General features: G+C 41.2%; 1 protein-coding gene across 5 annotated transcripts in view; it reads left to right on the forward strand.

The window, feature by feature from the left end:
* Positions 1-12368: 12368 nt before the first annotated feature.
* Positions 12369-18884, forward strand: part of CEP120 (centrosomal protein 120) — a 37844-nt gene continuing 31328 nt past the window's right edge. For 2 of the 5 annotated variants that reach the window (XM_040090623.1, XM_040090621.1), the window contains exons 1-5: positions 12369-12546; positions 13737-13893; positions 14836-14950; positions 15842-15983; positions 18097-18245. In XM_040090623.1, coding sequence (XP_039946557.1) covers positions 12495-12546; positions 13737-13893; positions 14836-14950; positions 15842-15983; positions 18097-18245 — 615 coding nt within the window. In that variant the 5' untranslated portion in view covers positions 12369-12494. The remainder of the gene's footprint in view (positions 12547-13736; positions 13894-14835; positions 14951-15841; positions 15984-18096; positions 18246-18884) is intronic. The other 3 variants (XM_040090625.2, XM_040090626.2, XM_040090622.1) reach the window with 2 other exon arrangements.

Genomic DNA, 18884 nt, shown 5'->3' on the forward strand with positions numbered 1-18884 from the left:
AGGTTTTATCCTTCTTACTCCAAGGGGGCAGGGAGTGGATGCCTTCTGATAATAGCCCAGCCATTAAAACCAGGTGGGCAGTGTTTCTTATCTCTTTCACCACCCCTCCATCCTCCAGGGGGACATCTTCTGATACTGGGCCATTAGGGCCCACCAATGACATGACACATTCCATCATCCCATTGGGAGATGCTCCACACAGTGGTGGGGTACCCAACTGTTCCTAGCTACATAAAAACTGAGACTGAAGGAGACAAGGGATCCTATTTTTCCACTGGCTTCCTAGAAGAAGACTGGACCCATCTTGTCACCACTGGATTTTCTATGGGACCAACTCTACTCCACAGAACCACATCTGATACTCTAAGGGGAGTTATTTGGACTGCTTCCAACACCCTGACCACCAGGGTGCCAGGTTGTATCCCTGACTCTGTCAGGGTTTTTCCAGGATTTTTGTTTGCTTCCTTGCATGGGTTTTTTGTACTACTGCATCTGTATTCTGTTTTTTAAAAATTATTCCTAGTAAAGAACTGTTACTCCTATTTCCCATATCTTTGCCTGAGAGGCCCTAATTGCAAAATTATAATAATTTGGAGGGAAGGGGGTTTACATTCTCCATTGCAAGGGAGGCTCTAACTTTCTCTGGCAGACAACTGTCTTTCAAAACCAAGAGAGAATTAGTTTCTTAGTTACTTAGATCATTGCGACAAAACAAATCTACAAGCAAAAAAAGAGCACAACCCTCCAACAAATAAACCAAATTAAAAAAAAAAAAAAAACAAACACAAACAAAAAAACCCCACCAAAAACAGAACAGATAAGCAATTATGGCAAGAGGAACTACTTTTTGTGTTCACACACAATGTTGCCAAAATTAATTAGTGTTGCTTACCCAGTGTATTTTTAATATTCAGCCAAAACATTCTTTTCTCCTCCATCTAAACAGTACTACTATTCAAAGGAATCATTTCCCCCTTGTGTCTGGTTCCGTCCCGCACCGGGCAGGAGCCGACCTCCGGCTAGCTCGAGTCAGCCCAGCCACAGAAGGTCCCAGTTCATTTCAGCTTCTCGGCTTAGCAGCTGGACCCAATAGTGCCGTGACAGCCAACAGCAGCAGAAGAGAAAAGGCTGGCTCTCAGCTTAGCAGGTTAAAAGATGTTTATTAGCTCAAGAGCTGAGGAGCAGAGAGGCTCAGAACTCCGAGCTGTGCGGCTGAGAGGCTGAGAGAGTTTTTTCCTCCCTCCTACCCCCTATAAGTGGGGGAGGGGTTCCAGGGAGAATAAAACAAGACAACAAATCAGGGAATTCAGGAGGTAACAAGGTGTGCCCACCCCCAAGCCTTGGACCATTAAAATCCAGAGCTAAAGGAATTCCCCCCAGGGGACCTATCACCTGAAGCCCTCTCCCTGAGATTTCGCAACCTGGGAGGGCTCCTCAAAGTGATAGACAGGCTGCCCCAGAGAGGGGGGGCGTTGGGGCAGAGGGGATGTTACAAGTGAAGTGAGGAGTGGGAGGACTGACACAAAACACCTTCTTATACAGACAACACAAAAGGGATACAGAATTGGGGATACAGTGAAATGAACCATAACATAAACTTCTTATAAAAACCTAATAAAACAGTTCTGCACCACCACACCCCCTCTCCTCAAATTTGTAGCCCTCTTGGGGGAAAATACACCAGCACTTTATCCTACTTTGCAGCAGGATAAAGCTGTCTAACACTGCTTTTTTACTTGTAATTAATTTGTTCCTGTATTTTCTGGCCTATACTCATGTAATTTCTGTTGACTTCAATAGGACTGGTCACATTTTTCAGGCATGGCAGGGTAAGGATTATAATTTTTATGATGTTGAAAAAATCACTAATTAAGATATAACCAAGGCAGGCATTTGTTAATGTCAAGAAATCACAAAAATATGTCAATTATACCCAGAATACAATACAGTAAAAACACATTGCAAATAAACCAGATTTAAATATGTAGGTATCCAATAAAATTAAATATTTTTAAGTTACAGCTTCTTCTGTTTTAGTATCATCTCATAAGTCAACATCTGTCAGTGTATCTTTTATCGTTAGAACATTCTTCTCACTAACACATTTCAGCCCATGATTCTGACCTTGCCTAATGCCTGTGGTGGAGTCCACCACCCACCAGTGCAAATAGGCATAGTGTCCCTCACTTCAGACCCAAAAATTCCTAATTGGAGCCCTGGTAACTTGCAAGTAAAAAGCTAAACTATTCTATTCAAGAGCTTCATTCTTTATGTGCAGGTTGTTTCTCTGTGTTAAAACAGATAAAGCAAAAATACCTGGTGCTCATACTCTATAATGCATATTCTTCATGACAACAAACAGCACCAGTAAGAAATTTTCATTACATTTTTTTGATATAAAAAAGTAGGAAAAACAAATACATCTTCCAATTCCTTCTTTTAAAAAGATACTTCTAGTATCATTCCTGTCTTTTCAGTAGATTGGTAAAAATATAAAACTGCAGATAAAATAATTATCTAGAAAGAGATCTGCTTCTATGGGTTAGTAATCATTCATTTTAGAAATACAAGTAAAGTTTTCAGTCACTTGAGAACATACTTTTAGATGTTATTTTAATTTATATTACTATATTATTCACTTACAATTTTACAATTAAAAGACAAACATATTTAAAGAACATTGTGCTGGCTTGAAGGCAAAACCAGCAAGGGACTCCAAGTCAGAAAAAACAATTTAATAAGAGAGAAAAAAAACAAGGTAAAATAAAACACATGCAATAGTACAAAAGATCACTGACAGAGTCAGAATACAACCTGACACCATGGTGGTAGCAGTCCAGATGAAGTGGTCTTGTTGAAGCAGTGTTCCTGCAGAAAGGTCTGGGAGCTCTTGTCCTCTGGGAATCCAGTGGGTAAGGCTGCCTGTGCTGTCCCAAACCCCAGATTATATCCAGGTGGGAATGCTTGGCTCCTCCCCCTGGGCGGAGCATCTCACAATGGGCTGATACCATTTTATCAGTTTTGCAATGGGTCCTTGATTGCCCATTAAACAGAGATAGCTCCCAGAGGGAGTTATCTATGAGTCATGCAGCAGGGCATTGATGGGCCATTAACAGAAGATAGTCTGGAGGGAGGGGGCAAGGGAAACACTGCCCAACCTAGTTTCAACAGCTCATCTAAATGGTGATAGAACACATACTTAGGGCACATCTTACATTGTAATCTAGGACATCATCCACCCCTTATTCTATGACAAACTACCCAAATTAATACATACCCAAATTATACATTCTTACAGCTAGATAGATAAATATACATATGCTTATACATACACAAATACAGAATGGAATCTTACACCCCATTCTCACTTAAAATTAGGTCTCCCTGTGGTACACAACAGGTTTCCCCATCTTTCTGCATTACCCACCAAGTGGAACCAGGTCCTTGAGCAAAAACAATCCCACGGATGGGTCTGCCTTTGCCTGAGGTGGGATTAATCCAAACAGTTTTTCCTAAAATGCCTTTCGTGTGTACCACAGGGACTTTATCTCCATCCACTGTGTGCAAGGGTTCAGACTGGGCAGGACCAGCTCGATTGATTGAACCTCGAGTGTTGACCATCCAGGTGGCCTTTGCTAAGTTCAGTTCCCAATTTTTGAAAGTCACCCAACCAAGTGCCTTCAGGGTAGTCTTAAGTAACTCATTGCACCGTTCAACTTTCCCAGCAGCTGGTGCATGATAAGGGATGTGATATATCCATTCAATGCCATGTTCTCTAGCCCAGGTGTTTATAAGGCTGTTCTTGAAATGGGTCCCATTGTCTGAGTCGATTCTCTCAGGGGTGCCATGTCTCCACAGGACCTGCTTTTCAAGGCCTAAGATAGTATTCCGAGCAGCAGCATGAGGCACAGGGTAGGTCTCCAACTGTCCAGTGGTGGCTTCCACCATGGTCAGCACATAGCGCTTGCCTTGGCGGGTTTCCGGAAGGGTGATGTAGTCAATCTGCCAGGCTTCCCCGTACCTGTACTTCAACCATTGTCCACTGTACCACAGAGGCTTTACCCGCTTGGCCTGTTTGATTGCAGCGCAGGTCTCACAGCTGTGGATGACCTGTGAGATGTTGTCCATAGTAAGGTCCACCCCTCGGTCACGGGCCCATTGGTATGTTGCATCTCTCCCCTGATGACCAGATGCATCATGAGCCCAACGGGCTAGGAATACTTCTCCCTTGTGCTGCCAGTCTAGAACCACCTGTGATACTTTCACTTTGGCGGCTTTGTCCACCTGCTCATTGTTGTGATGCTCTTCATTAGCCTGACTCTTGGACACATGTGTGTCCACGTGTCGAACCTTCACGGTCAGCTTCTCTACTCAGGCGGCGATGTCTTGCCAAATCTCAGCAGCCCAGATGGGTTTCCCTCTGCGCTGCCAGTTGGCCTTTTTCCAGCGGTTCAGCCATCCCCACAGAGCATTAGCTACCATCCACGAGTCGGTGTAGAGATAGAGTCTTGGCCACTTCTCTCGTTCGGCAATATCTAAAGCCAGCTGAATGGCTTTAAGCTCTGCAACCTGACTTGATCCACCTTGTCCCTCGGTAGCTTGTGCAACTCGTCGTGTGGGGCTCCACACTGCAGCTTTCCATTTCCAGTCAGCGCCTACAATTCGGCAGGAACCATCAGTGAAGCTCATTATATGGTGAGGCTTCCTCGACACGTGTCACTTGTTCCTCCTCTTCTTCAGAAGGTTATCCAAACGTCTCACCTTCAGGCCAGTTAGTTATAATTTCTAGAATCCCAGGGCGATTCGGGTTTCCAATATGGGCGCGCTGTGTGATGAGGGCAATCCATTTGCTCCATGTGGTGTCAGTGGCGTGATGCATGGAAGGAACCTTTCCCTTGAACATCCATCCCAGCACTGGTAGTCGGGGTGCCAAAAGCAGCTGTGTTTCAGTGCCAATTACATCCGAGGCAGCTTGAACTCCTTCATAGGCGGCCAAGATTTCCTTCTCTGTTGGAGTGTAGCTGGCTTCAGATCCTCTGTATCTTCGGCTCCAGAATCCCAGTGGTCAGCCTTGAGTCTCCCCAGGCACCTTCTGCCATTGTTCCCAGCTGCAGAGTAGAGCACATTCTTCACATCTGGTCCCGTCCTGACTGGGCCAAGGGCTACTGCATGAGCGATCTCCTGCTTGATCTGGGCAAAGGCTTGTTGCTGCTCAGGGCCCCAGTGGAAATCATTCTTCTTGTGGGTGACCAGGTAGAGAGGGCTCATAATCTGGCTGTACTCGGGAATGTGCATTCTCCAAAAGCCTATGGCATCTAGGAAAGCTTGTTTCTCCTTGTTGGTAGGTGGACATGTTGCGGTGATCTTGTTGATTACCTCTGTGGGGATCTGGCGACATTCATCTTGCCACTTTACTCGCAGGAACTGGATTTCTTGAGATGGTCCCTTAACCTTACTTTGCTTAATGGCAAAACCAGCTTTCAGCAGAATCTGGATGATCTTCCCTCCTTTCTCGAAGACTTCTCCTGCTGTATTCCCCCATACAATGATGTCATCAATGTACTGTAGATGTTCAGGAGCCTCATCCTTTTCCAGTGCAGTCTGGATCAGTCCATGGCAGATGGTGGGGCTGTGCTTCCACCCCTGGGGCAGTTGGTTCCAGGTGTACTGTACGCCCTTCCAGGTGAAGGCAAACTGGGCCCTGCACTCTGCTGCCAAAGGAATGGAGAAGAAGGTGTTGGCAATATCAATGGTCGCATACCACTTTGCTGCCTTGGACTCCAGCTCATACTGAAGCTCCAACATGTCTGGCACAGCAGCGCTTAGTGGTGGGGTGACTTCATTCAGAGCACGGTAATCCACAGTCAGTCTCTATTCTCTACTGGACTTACGCACTGGCCATATAGGGCTGTAGAAAGGTGAATGAGCCTTGCTGACCACCCCTTGGCTCTCCAGTTTATGAATCATCTCATGGATAGGAATCACAGAGTCTCTGTCTGTGTGGTATTGCCAATGGTGTACTGTTGTTGTGGCGATTGGTACCTGTTGTTCTTCAACTCTCAGTAGTCCCGCAGCACAGGAGTCATCTGAGAGACCAGGCAAGGTATTCAGTTGTCTGATGTCTTCTGTCTCTACAGCAGCTATCCCAAAAGCCCAGCGATATCCTTTTGGGTCTTTGAAATACCCATTTCTGAGATAGTCTATGCCGAGGATGCATGGGGCCTCTGGGCCAGTCACGATGGGGTGTTTTGGCCACCCATTCCCAGTTAAACTCACTTCGGCCTCCAATACAGTCAGCTGCTGGGACCCTCCTGTCACTCCAGAAATAGAAATGGATTCTGTTCGTACATACTTTCATGGCATCAGGGTACATTGGGCACCAGTGTCAACCAAAGCCGTATATTTTTGTGGGTCAGATGTGCCAGGCCATCGGATCCACACAGTCCAATAGATCCGATTGTCCCTTTCCTCTACCTGGCTAGAGGCAGGGCCCCCCTATTCCTGGTCATGGTACACGTTGCTTTCTTCCTGTAAATATGTTCCTGAGGTCCCTTCAAGAGGATCAGTTCCTGTACCATCTGGAGTTCTGTGCCTGAGAGACTGGAGCAGTGTTGGCTCTAGATGAGCTCTTTGTGGTAGATGTCTCTCTCTTCAGTTCACGTACCCAGGCTGCTAAGGAGGAGGTGGGTTTTCCATCCCACTTCCTCATGTCTTCTCCATGCTCCCAAAGAAAAGACCAGAGGTTACCCCATGGAGTGTATCCTCTCTCCCTGGCTGGTGGGTACCTGCTCCTAATGGCAGAGACTCTTGTTGGTTCTGGCGAGATGTGGTAAATTTCTTCCTTAAGTTCCTTTTTCAGTTTCTGATGGCCCTCTTCAATCAAACTCCAGACTTGCTCAGCCAGCCTTGTTTCCACGGATGAGACATGGGTACGAAATGGGGCTAAATTCTTAGTTTATTGACCAAGACGCCCACCTTGTCCTCACCTTCCCTCCATTGCAGCATTGCCAGGTAACGGGAGTACATCTCTGGTCCAAGCCGTGCGAATCTCAACCACATCTGCAATGTGCACTGGACATCATCTGGGCTTTTAGGAAATCTCTCGCCTTCTGAGAAAATGATCTCCAGCACAGCCAATTCCTTCAGGCATCGGATACCTTGTTCCATTGTGCTCCATTTTCCTTGGTGCACCTGGAGGTCTTCTTTACAAAGGTATCTGTCCCTCACACTTGTTAGCAGTCACTGCCAGAGGCTGAGAGTTTGTTGGGTTCTCCTGATCCCCTGGTCAATGACCACATCCCGAGACAGCGATCCCAGTTGCCTGGCCTCACTTCCATCCAGAATGGTGTCATTGGCTGCGGCGTCCCAGATGCGGAGTAGCCAGGTCAGGATGGACTCGTTTGTCTGGCGGGTGAATTCCCTCCGCAGGTCACGCAGTTCACCCAGGGATAGGGAGCGGGTGATGATCTCTGGCTCTGTCTCTTCTGCTGGGTGCGAAGGTCCTGCCACATCCTCATCAGTCACTATGCGGACTGATTTGCTCTTTGATTTCTTCTTCTGAACAGGGGCAACTGCCACTGGTTTAGGTTGTTCTGCTTCAGTGACAGTTTGTGTGGAGATGCTGATGGCACCTTTGGTTTCTTTCTCCTCTGTGACAGCTTGTGTAGACACTGACACTGTTGCTTTGTTTTTGGTTCCTTTCTCCTCTGTGATGGTCTGAGTAGATGCAGAAACTGTTGCTTTGTTTTTGGTTCCTTTCTCCTCTGTGACAGTCTGAGTAGATGCAATCCCTGTTTTCTCTGTGACAGTTTGTGTAGGCACGGATGCCGTTGTTTTGCATTTGTTTCTTTTTCCCTCTTCCTCAAGGAGACGCTGCACTACCCCATGTAGTGTTTGATTTCTACACATGGTGCAGGCACTACATAACTACTTTGTTGATGCCTGCTCTGAGACTTCCAGTTGCTTTCTTTTCTATTTAAAATTCATCACTCATATTCAAACTTAATATAACGTATGCTCTTACTGAGGCTGTTTTATGATAAGTAACAATAGAAAACTTAAGCATACTTCCAAAGTATTCCAAAGTGTAACCAAACAACCATAAGAAGACTATTTCTAGAACACATATTCCACTTACATGCAATTTAAATCCCTGATTCAAAGGGGTACAGCTATTTATTATTCTCTCTCCGATCCTCAAGTGTAAAAGGAGTCCCAAGACAGGTTAAACAAGAAATAAATAAATGATCCTAAGCCAATTATAAATGCAGCAAGTAAAAATATTTCAATATCAATGGAAACACATTTTAAAATTTTTACTTAAGAGAATGAAGTAAAGAAGGCAGAATAAATAACCTTGTAAAATAAGGTATAAGAAAAGACATGGAGAAAAAATTGACATGTCATGTCCATAGGAAATGAAGATGTATTTGAAAAAAAAAAAAAAATCATGCCAAGAAAGATAATTTAATAATTAAGAACTGTTAAAACTTAATAGGTTCTAAATAGAGATAAACATAAAAATTGTTGATTAAAGCATTTAGTAATTGCTCTCAAAATTATTAATTCAATAATTAGTTGTCTATAGGAAAAAAATTTAAGTCAAACTTCTTGATTTGATTTCATGAGCTAAATTATAATAGATATTTGCCTGAACCAATTATTTCTTATCCCTTAGACAGGTGGGATAAGTGAAGACAGTAATGAAGCAAAAGATACTGGACAGTTTCTATCATACTCGCAGAAATTTTTGTACAATTGTCAAAAGAATACTTTAAGTTCTACAGTTCTAATTCTGTTGCTAAAAGAGAAGCATTATAACATTAATTTGTTGAAGGTGTATTAAAAGATAAAAAATGGGAAAATACATTAATATAATGTAACAGAAACTGTCTTTAGTTGAAACAGGCCATTTTATGATTTGTTCTTGGTGGATTTTTTTTTTTTTTTTTTTTTTTTTTTTTTAAATTTGTTTGTTACGGGTTTTTAAGTCGATATAATTTCAGATAGATAAAAACAAATTATTATAAAGAAGTGTCATGAATAGCAAAAATATATAAAATATTTTTAATACCAGCATTGTCTTTGCACTGTTTTGTTTAGATGCCTTTCTAAGTCTAGTATATGTATTGAAGTGTGAGAGTTATTAGGTTGTTCCTACCGTTTGGAGTTTTCCTTAGTTTGGAGTCAATAAATGCATTTAGAAAAGGACAAAACAAATTTTAAGAAAGCTTGTTTTACTCTTCCATTGCTATTGTCAAGCTCTAGATGGTAGTCAAAACACCTCCCAACCCCTCCACTTCCTAAAGAGAGATCTCTTTCTCTGCTGATCCTGAATAGTCACTTGTTGCAGCATTCCAGAAGCACAAGTTATCCCGCCATTTTTCCATGATTGCTTATGCTGTGATTCTGGGGCTTCATGATGTTTTCCGTTGGTGTAGATGCATTTTACCTGGGCTATCAATCCTGCCACCTTTTTAGGGGAAGAAAACCTCATTCCTGTGTGACTGTTCTCAGGTGCTTCCATGGTTTCTAACGCTTCAAAACCCCTGCACAATTCCTGCTGCACAAATTAGTACAGGGGCAATTTAAATCTGCTAGTGTCTGCTTGCACACCACCTTTGAATATTTTTGATCATCAGGCCTGCTGCTGACAAATGGGGTACACCTGTCTTAAAGGGAGAAAAGGATCTTCACTCAGGAGTTAACAGGCCTCATTAAAGGAGTTATAAACTAGATTTGAAGAGGAAAGGGGATAAAAACAGGCTCATTAGAAATAAGCCTGGGAGCACCATGGTGATCAAAACCCACAAAATTCTGCCAGGGACCAGTCTGATCAATCTCAGGTTCAGATACTGATCTGTTATTTTTTTGATCAGCTTCCTGTTTCTTCCTTCACCATTCCCTGCAACTGGAAGAATAAAGGTGAATTTTACATGTGCTCCTGATCCCTTGACCAGTTAGACTTAAGGTGCTGAATTCCCTTTTTGATTGTAGCAGGACTTCTTATTGCAATTTCAGCACTGCCTGCTTGAAAAAGTATTAATAGTTAATAATCTGAGGGCTGTACCAAAGTAGAACAGTTCCTCCTAATGTCTTTAACACCGGCTTTGGGTGACAGCAGACTTTCTTTAACAAGCAGATCTAGTGTGCATATTGGGGTTTTTGTTCCTCTCAGAAGAAAGTCTCCTATGACAATGACACGACTTTTTTTGTTGTTGTTGTTCTGTATGGAAGCAGTCTTGACACAGGGAGTAGGCTGATTTAACCTCAGTGATGCCTCTGACCTAGTTGAACAATTCTTCAAGCTGCACTTTCAGAGCCTATGCCAGGGCACCTGGGAGGGTGGGGGTAGTAATGGGGGGGATGCTTTGCTGTGAAAGGCAGGAACTTGTCACCATTTCCCCACTACCTCTTAAGTTATGTTCTTCTACAGATTAAAGACAGGATAGGGAATCCCCTGCATCGTACACCCTGTCTGCCTGACAGACTTGTTCCTGGGAAGGTAGGGGGTTTTTCAGGTAGTCTGTCTCTCACTCAGACTCTCTTATACTGCTTAATCTACTCATTTCCTCCCACAATTCTGTCACGGTTCCTTATTGGTGGGTACACCTTCCACAGGTGTGCTCACTGCCAGTGTTCTTGCATAGGACATATCCTGCATCTGACAGCTCGGCAGGCAAACGCACAAGATGAGATACAATTTAGCAAGACTACGATAGCATAATAAGAAAACAATCTTTGGTGGTTCTAGGATGAATAGATAAAGACTTGGTGTACTGCAAAGTAAGCAGATGATAAGACTATCTTATCATGGTCCTATTGTCTTTGTGCTGTCTATTTTCTCTCTTTCTGTCTCCTTTTATTTTGTTTTAAAAAAGTATTTACTGAAAAGAGTTTGTAGTGATGAGGCTCTTGGCACAGTTAATACCTGTAACATTAAGATAAAAGTCAGGTTAGAGCCAGGAGAGAATGTCAAAGGATAAAGTTCCCTAAGGCAGGTGATCTGATTTAAAGGCTTGCTGTTACCAAAAGGAGAGATTCCACATTCTTTGCCATGTGCAAATATAAACACCCATAAACCAGAGGTTTTGGTCACATGCTCTCAATCTTCTGTGCTAGCTCTGGCATTTGTTTGACCCTGTGCTGAACCAGTCCACCTTGCTAAATAAGCAAAAAGAAATCCATGAACAGTCAAAAGAAGAAGTGATCAAGAGTGGTTCGCAAGAATACTGTTTTCATGAATCACACCAAGAGAATTCAATTTTCAAATAAAAAAGCTGTACAGGTAGAACTATTTATTTTTATTTTTGTCTGGGATCATGTTCTCTCGCTAGTTCAAATCACTCATTTTTCAGAGGTCTGCCTCCAGATTTTGTGTAATAAGTATCTACAAAAAGTTCCTGCAACCTGGCTTGCAGAAGATGACAGTGATAGAAATTTAAGAACTCAGGCTGTAGAGAGTCACCGTGCCACTTACTGTGTTGTACACCTGAAAATGACACAATAAAAAGGAGCAGCCACAATTGAACTTGGGCAGATTCAACTCAGATATAAGAAAATGTCCTTTTGGGAAGCGTTTCAGAACCAGAATAAAATTCTTGCAAAAGGAAAACAGGTTCTCCCTCTCCTGGTATTCACTAGTTGTGACTCAGCAACATTGCAGAATACATGTGTTACTAAAACTTAAGGATTTTATGTCGACACAAAAATTTTGCTTGGCTACCTACTAAAAAAAATACTTTAAGCTTAAAAATGGGGGATGTGGGGGTGGGGTGTGCCTTGCAGTCAAGACGTATGTGTTTAACTTTGGATTGCCAAGTACAGAGACACACTATTTCGTGTTATTTTTGCTTAACTGAGAATTAGTTTGTATGGAAGACAGTACTCTAAAAAATTAGCTAAGGAGGACAAAGCTACATTTCACTGCGACTGGATTCGAATTCTGCTCTGACGCTCATCACAATAGGATGAAAAAAAAAAAAAAAAAAAAAAAAGGTAAATAAAATTCCTGTCTTTAATAGAAGGCAAGTTTTGAAGCAGCTGGCATCCCTCTACTGGCAATGCAGAGTGCTTGTGAAAAACATTTTTATTCTTTTATTTGTGAGGCTTTCGACTACAGTTCCCCGCCCGTGTCCGACATTCCGCACCACGGCACTGCCCTGGGTCACGGGGAGAACGGAGTGCGAGAGCGGGGCGGTGCCGGGGCGGTGCCGGGGCGGTGCCGGGGCGGTGCCGGGGCGGTGTCGGGGCGGTGCCGGGGCCGAGGAGAGGCGGGGCCGGGCCGGGGCCGGCGGCGGAAGCGGCGGGGCGGTGTTGCCGGACGGAAGCGGCGGCGGTTGGTGTTTAAAGCCTCCGCGGCGGTAAAAGGGCGGCGAGTGGCGGCAGCGCGGGCGGAGCGGAGCGGAGCGGCCTGAGGGTTCGCGGTTTCCTCTGCTCCTCTTCGGGAGCGGCCGCGCTTCCCGGCCCCGGTAGCGCCCAGGCGGAGCAGGGAGATGGTCTCCAGAGCCGCCGATCGGCTGCTGATCGTCGTCTCCGTGCTGGAAGGTAACTGGGAGGGGCGGCCTGAGGGTCGTGCCCTCCGGGCTGCTGCGGATCCCCTCTGTCTCGAGAGGAAGATGAGGGCTGGTCGCTGCCTCCGAGGTGTTTTCTCTGGTGGCTGAACAGCACTGTGTAAACCGATTTTATTAATGAAGCTTTGGACGTACGTATATTGAGGCCAGGGTTGGCTACCCTCCGTTAGGTTTTAGAGGTATTTATGCTATGTATTGTTTTAAATGAATAAGAAAAGTCTTTCGCTGAGGATTTCGGCTTTGTTGGGTTTGTTTGTTTGGGGTTTTTTGTTTTGCTTTGTTTTTTAAGCAGATTCTGGTGTCTCTATCCTTTCGTAGCAATCTGCTGTAAGCGTTTTTTAGTAGTGTCGACTCAAACGTATATCTGGTTGTTCATCTTGCATTTCTAATGGTTTTAGTTTCCGTGGCCTAGTTAGAGTGTATGTGTTTGAGTTGTTTGTTGGGATGCCTTTTTCTGTTTTGGGCTGTTTTGGAGAACAGTGGGGTTTGGGGGTTGTTTTGGCTGTATGCTTTCTCTTTGTCAAGGAAATCCTATTGTCGCTGTGTCCATTTATGTAGTTTGCCAGAGGAGCTTACTAATAAAATCCTGTCGTCTGATGTGCCTGTAATATCATCTCCCCGCACTGTGATATGAGTAAAATTTTACATCTTTTTGTCATTTCAAATCGGAATATTGGATGATCCTGAACCCAGGACCAATCCTATACAGTATTAGGCACTCTCCTAATCTGGGGGGTTTTTTCCCCTCAAAATTTTTTTTTTTTTTTTTTTTTTCTCCTGCAAGTGGCAGGGAAAACACCTTTCATTACTTTTATAAAATCGTATTTTTCTATTTTGCTGTCAGACAGTCATAACATCTTCACTTGAAGTAAAGCATTCACTCCCTTTCTCATGCCTGCTCCCTTACCTATTGCCAGTCATAGATTTCTCAAATAATTTTAATTGCTTGCTTCTTTGTTACTCAATTTCCTGTTTCTTCACAAATAGTCTGTTTCATGTTGCTTTCTTTCGTATTTCTGCATAATGCTTTTTAAAGCACTTTTTAAAAAGAATGGAGCAGGGAAGGTGATATAGGAAATTAATTTCATGGAGCTGATTTATGGCATAAATCTGAGCTCTTGCATCTCTTTTAGTGATGGTGCATGCAATGCCACTCTTTTACAGGGCGCTGTTTCCCAAAACGACCCAAGCATGTGCTTGTAGTTGAAGCTAAGTTAGATGGTGAACAGTTGGCTACTGACCCCGTGGAGCATACTGATCAGCCAGAATTTGCTACAGAATTGGCCTGGGAACTTGATAGAAAAGCACTTCATCAGCACCGGTAATATTAAAAAGTGAAGTCTAATTTGCAGATAAAATTTAATTTCCTTGTCTTTACAGTTAGTGAAATACAGTTTTTGTGTTACTGTCATCTGAAAATTTTTTAGAAGCTTTCACAACATTATAGTAATAAAAGAAAAGTAAAAGAAAAAATGTACTGATGTCAAAAAAAGGTAATATACGGCAAGACAAGTGATGTATAAAAATTCTAAAGGTTATATTTTTATACTACTAAGAAACACCCAACAGGCTCTTAGAGCAAATTAATAATGCTATAATTCAAACATTGCAGTCAAGTTTCCTTATGATGTATACTGTGACACAAAATTAACTTAACTTCAAATCTGAAAAGCCTGTGTAAATAGTTTTTGAAAATGTCGAGGCGATAAGGTGAGAAATTGAATGTTTCCATAAATGTTATTTGATTTTACAAGTCTTGTAGTATTATGATCATATTATCAAAGAAGTTAAAACGGCTGTATCATTTTTATCTGACAGAAAAAGATGCCTGCATTTGCCATGTGCTAGACATCTTATCTGTGCTTCGAAGTAATCCGGTGCTTTATGCAAAAATCGTCTCCACAAGGCCTGTTTTTAAGATGCCCTTACAAGGCATCTTACTCAAATTCAGGGGTTTTTTTTGTGAGGCACTGTGCTTATTTCTTTTATGTGGATGAGGTATTTATTTGTTGCTAATGTCTTTCTAATACTGCTTGAGACTCTGAGGCTCCAATGCACTCTTCTAAATAGTTAAACCACTTGTTCATTCTCTCACTTAATGATGACTTTATATGTCCAATAAAAATTCAGTTTCTGACCTAAAGAAATTAATTATGTAACAAGTTTTGTATCATTGGCTTGCTGGAAACCTACAAACTATCTTTGAGAACTAATTGCAGAGATACATTTTATATTTAAAATTTCAACTGAGTTACTTTTTCAGGCTGCAACGTACACCTATCAAACTACAGTGTTTTGCGCTTGATCCTGTATCTTCAGCTAAAGAGAATATAGGCTATATTGTACTGGATTTAAGGGCTGCACAGGAAAAGAAACAGGTATGTTATGTAGTATAAGGACTTAAAAATTTATTTTGACAACAATACTATTACAGATAATATAACTTGAATTAAAGCACAGGCTGAACTTTTGAGTCTAATTTTGGAGTACAGCTGATCATGTCTGGGAATTTTGTTGCTTTTCTTAAGAGGAGAGATATCTTGACTCTGAGAACATGTGCAAATGAAAAAAATGCTCTTGGTACTAATCTTGCTTATTTCTGAATTGGATGATCGGATCACTAGCAACCAATTAATCTACACAATCTCATTATATAAGCAACCGGAAAATTTTATCTAAGCAGTAGATATGGAGCAGTTGAATTGAGTCTCCATCATCAAATCAAGTTTTAAGTTGGTTTTTTTTCAGTGGGTCTCTGTGGAAGAAGACATGTTAGGTGATAATTTCTAGCCCCTAGCGTAGAGTAAGCACAATATAATTGTTTATATATATTTAATTAGCCAACACACTTGTATCAATCTTGATGAAGACATAATTTTGATAATGGGTCATGCAAGGAGCCTGGTATCCTTTTTTGACATCACTGTTCTAGAGAATTTTCAATGCATATGACTTACTGTGCAGTTGAGGACTTGAAGGTTTTCTAAATAAAGGTTTATGGTATATTTCTCTAACTTTTTCACTGCACAAGTCAGTGGAAGAAAAACAGTGTGTTCAGCTAGTCATCCAGTAACCATGCTATAGAATATTTTAGTACAATAGTGTAGTAAATAGACCAAAGTTTTAGCAATAAGAAACAAAGTGTATTTCTGTAGATGATGAAATAGACATGCTAGATTAAGACTAAGTTTTCTGTCATGGTAGTATACTATTTTTTTTCTGTGGTCTTTAAATGCTCTCGGGTCTTATTTTTGTTTTTTACTTTGTAGGCCCCTAAATGGTATCCTTTGCTTAGTAATAAGTACCCTAAGTTTAAGCCTGAAATACAAATTGGTGTTGCATTGGAGACGGATTCAAGAGCACAGGTTGATGATTTTAAAGCAAAGGAGGCACCCCCTAGAGAAGGGAAAGGTAAGTAACATGACATCACTCACTTTGAATTAAAAATCTTCCTGTGCCAGATGGCATGTCACTTGTTGTAAATGTGTTGCTTTACATCTCAAGAGAATTTTTATTCCACAGCAATTCCAGTGCAAATCCTTTACAGCTGATTAATGTACCTTGTGGTAGTAAGTTTTTCCAGGATTCTTCACTGTGGTAATTGTGTGATTTTTAGGGGGACAAGTTGTGAAGCAGCTGGTATTTAAAATGACAATCGAGCTCATAGTTAACTCCGTTGGGTATTTAATTTGTGCTTTTGGGCTTTTGAAAGTTATAAAAGAAATAGGAAAGGAGCTTCTTAATGGAAAGTAAAGTTTCAGTACCTTGGGTTTGGAACTGTAAAGTAGAAAAATGTCTCATTTGTTGGGTAGGCTGGCTTCTTCTAATCTTTAGGTACTTATATTATGTACTATTGTTAAGTTTGCTTCCAGTAACATCTACTTACTGTTGGGACTCATTCCAATTCTGGATTGTGTGTCTTGTTCATTTTTCTCAAAAGAAGTTAGTGAAATGTGCCAAAAATTTATTGGAACTCAAATGTTAACACTAGTAGATGCCTTTATGTGCTGTGCCTTAAAGTCTCTTTTTCATCTGTGATTTTTTTTTTTTTTTAATGCAAGTCAGTAGTTGTTTTAAAAAAAAAAACCAAAAAACACAAGATCTTAGAAACTTTATTTAAAGAGCCCCAAAACAAAACCATATTTCCATCTTGCCCTGATCTCTCAAATAGATAGGCCCAAATGCCTATCTACTTAACTTTTGAAAATTGAGCCTTTTGGTACAACTAGTGGATTTTCTCCTGCGTATCTTACAATACTTTGTGTTCTTGCCCTGAAGGTACCTTTTCCTAACTCTAAATCCATCTTCTATCTGCTGATGATCTGTGGCTGTGATTTTGTAAAAGCAGAGTGGTCAGTGGCAGGAAGTGTTTTACAAGCTTCTGGCCCAGAATTCACTGATTTGGCTACATTTCAAATTGGTTAAGACAGGATTTAAGCTTCAGTGTAAGATAGCTTACTCCTTCTTTCAGGTTTAAAACAAAACACTGGGGGCTTTCCATATTGTAAAATCTGTAAAGGAGGCAAAGAACTGCTGTAAATGATTCCTTAGTCTGCACTTCCCATGTGGTCTTTGTGCCTGCAAGTTCTCCTATCCCTCATGACACTCACAAAAAATAAAAGACCTTTCTGACCACTGTTTCCCATTTCTTGTTTTCTGTGGAATAATTGCTATAAACAAGTTTGTCGGCTTTACCTTTTCTTTCATCATGTCAAAATTAGTCAGCATCATATTTATGTAATGGGAAAAAACAAACTTCTGGGTTTTCACAGTTGTAAAGTTCATGTTCCAGTCACTGGGTATGACAAAGCTGGATTACCCAGTTCTAGCCTAGTCAGGTACTTTTCCATTTAGTATTCCTATACCCTTTTTTTTCCTTTACTGACTTAAGTTGTCTAAAGTGTCCAATATTTGAAACGGAGCTTTTTTGTTCACAAAATGCTATGTTGTTAATTCTATTTGGTGAAACCTGAGGGCTGAATGTGTTGAATTACTGGCACTATAGAATAGAAACTAGCAAATCAGAATAGAGTGTTTTATGCACTGAAGACTTCAGATGAAAAATCTTTAAATGAAACTCTAAAGATCTGTGGAATGGCACACCATACTTGTTCCAATAGATTGAGATATGCAGTTACTGTCCTGCATTTCCTTTAATGAGCAAGGTAAAGAAACAGCATGATTTTAACAGCACTCTAGCCAGGTGAAATAAACTTCCAGTCACTGTAATGTTTCTTGTTGTAACACAAAATAAACAACTAGAATTTTGTTCAGCATGGTGTTCAACGTAACAGTTGTGAATAGAAGTTCGTTTCAGAATTTTTTGTAGCTGTTCCAAAGCATACCTAGGGACTTTTTTGTTTTGCAAAACTTTGGTACCAGTCATCAAGATCTTTACTTGTAATTTTTCTTTCCACATGTAATTTCCATGTGTAATGCTTAAAAATAAAATTGCAATTATATATCAGATTGCTGCAGCGATTATAAAGACCACTTATTACTTGGTTTATTTTTTCTCTCTTAGTACTCACCCTTTTTCCTGGACTAGACCCTAAAAATATTGTGCCAGTCTTGAATGAAGAAGAGGGCTATCATCAAATTGGACCAGCAGAGTATTGCAAAGATCACTTTGTCATGTCTGTAACCATTGCATTTGCCACACAGTTGGAACAGGTCTGTTTCCTTGCTATGTGCAGTTTTTAGAAGTATTATCCCGCATTAGTATTTTCACCCTCTCATTCCTCATTTCTAATTAGTTTTGTTTTGTTTTCTAAGTTTATTTTGAGAAATAACCTTGTCCCATAGTGAATTTATATTACTTTTAAAACATTATGAAGTCCTTAACATGTCAGACTGCAGATAAAATATAATTATTTTGAAGTGCTGAAGCTGTAAATTACTTTAAATTATGTATTTTTATGAAATGCATACTTCTCTACTGCAATATAATGTAAAAAGTTAGTGTGTGGATAATACCAGTCTTCAGTATGGTGCCCATGCACTGGAGTTCAAACAAGGTGAAATACTTTTCAAGTATGTAAGACAGAGTTTGTATATTGCCTGAGGGAGGACAATATTAGCTTGGATAATGTGCCGTGCTAATAGTTATTTCAGCTTTAGACCTCAGCTGCTGTGTTTATGCTGTAGTGACAGAATGGTTTTAATAAGTGTAGAACTCATGGCATATGATGAACTCTCTTCAGTCTTGTAGTCTTTCTTTTCTTAGGGAAACTACTATTCCATGTCAGAATTACAGGATCTCGAGAAATAAAACTTACTGTGATCATTCTGGGGTGGCTTGTGCCTCTTTAG

The sequence above is a fragment of the Hirundo rustica genome, chromosome Z, assembly GCF_015227805.2.
Source record: "Hirundo rustica isolate bHirRus1 chromosome Z, bHirRus1.pri.v3, whole genome shotgun sequence".
NCBI lineage: Eukaryota > Metazoa > Chordata > Aves > Passeriformes > Hirundinidae > Hirundo > Hirundo rustica.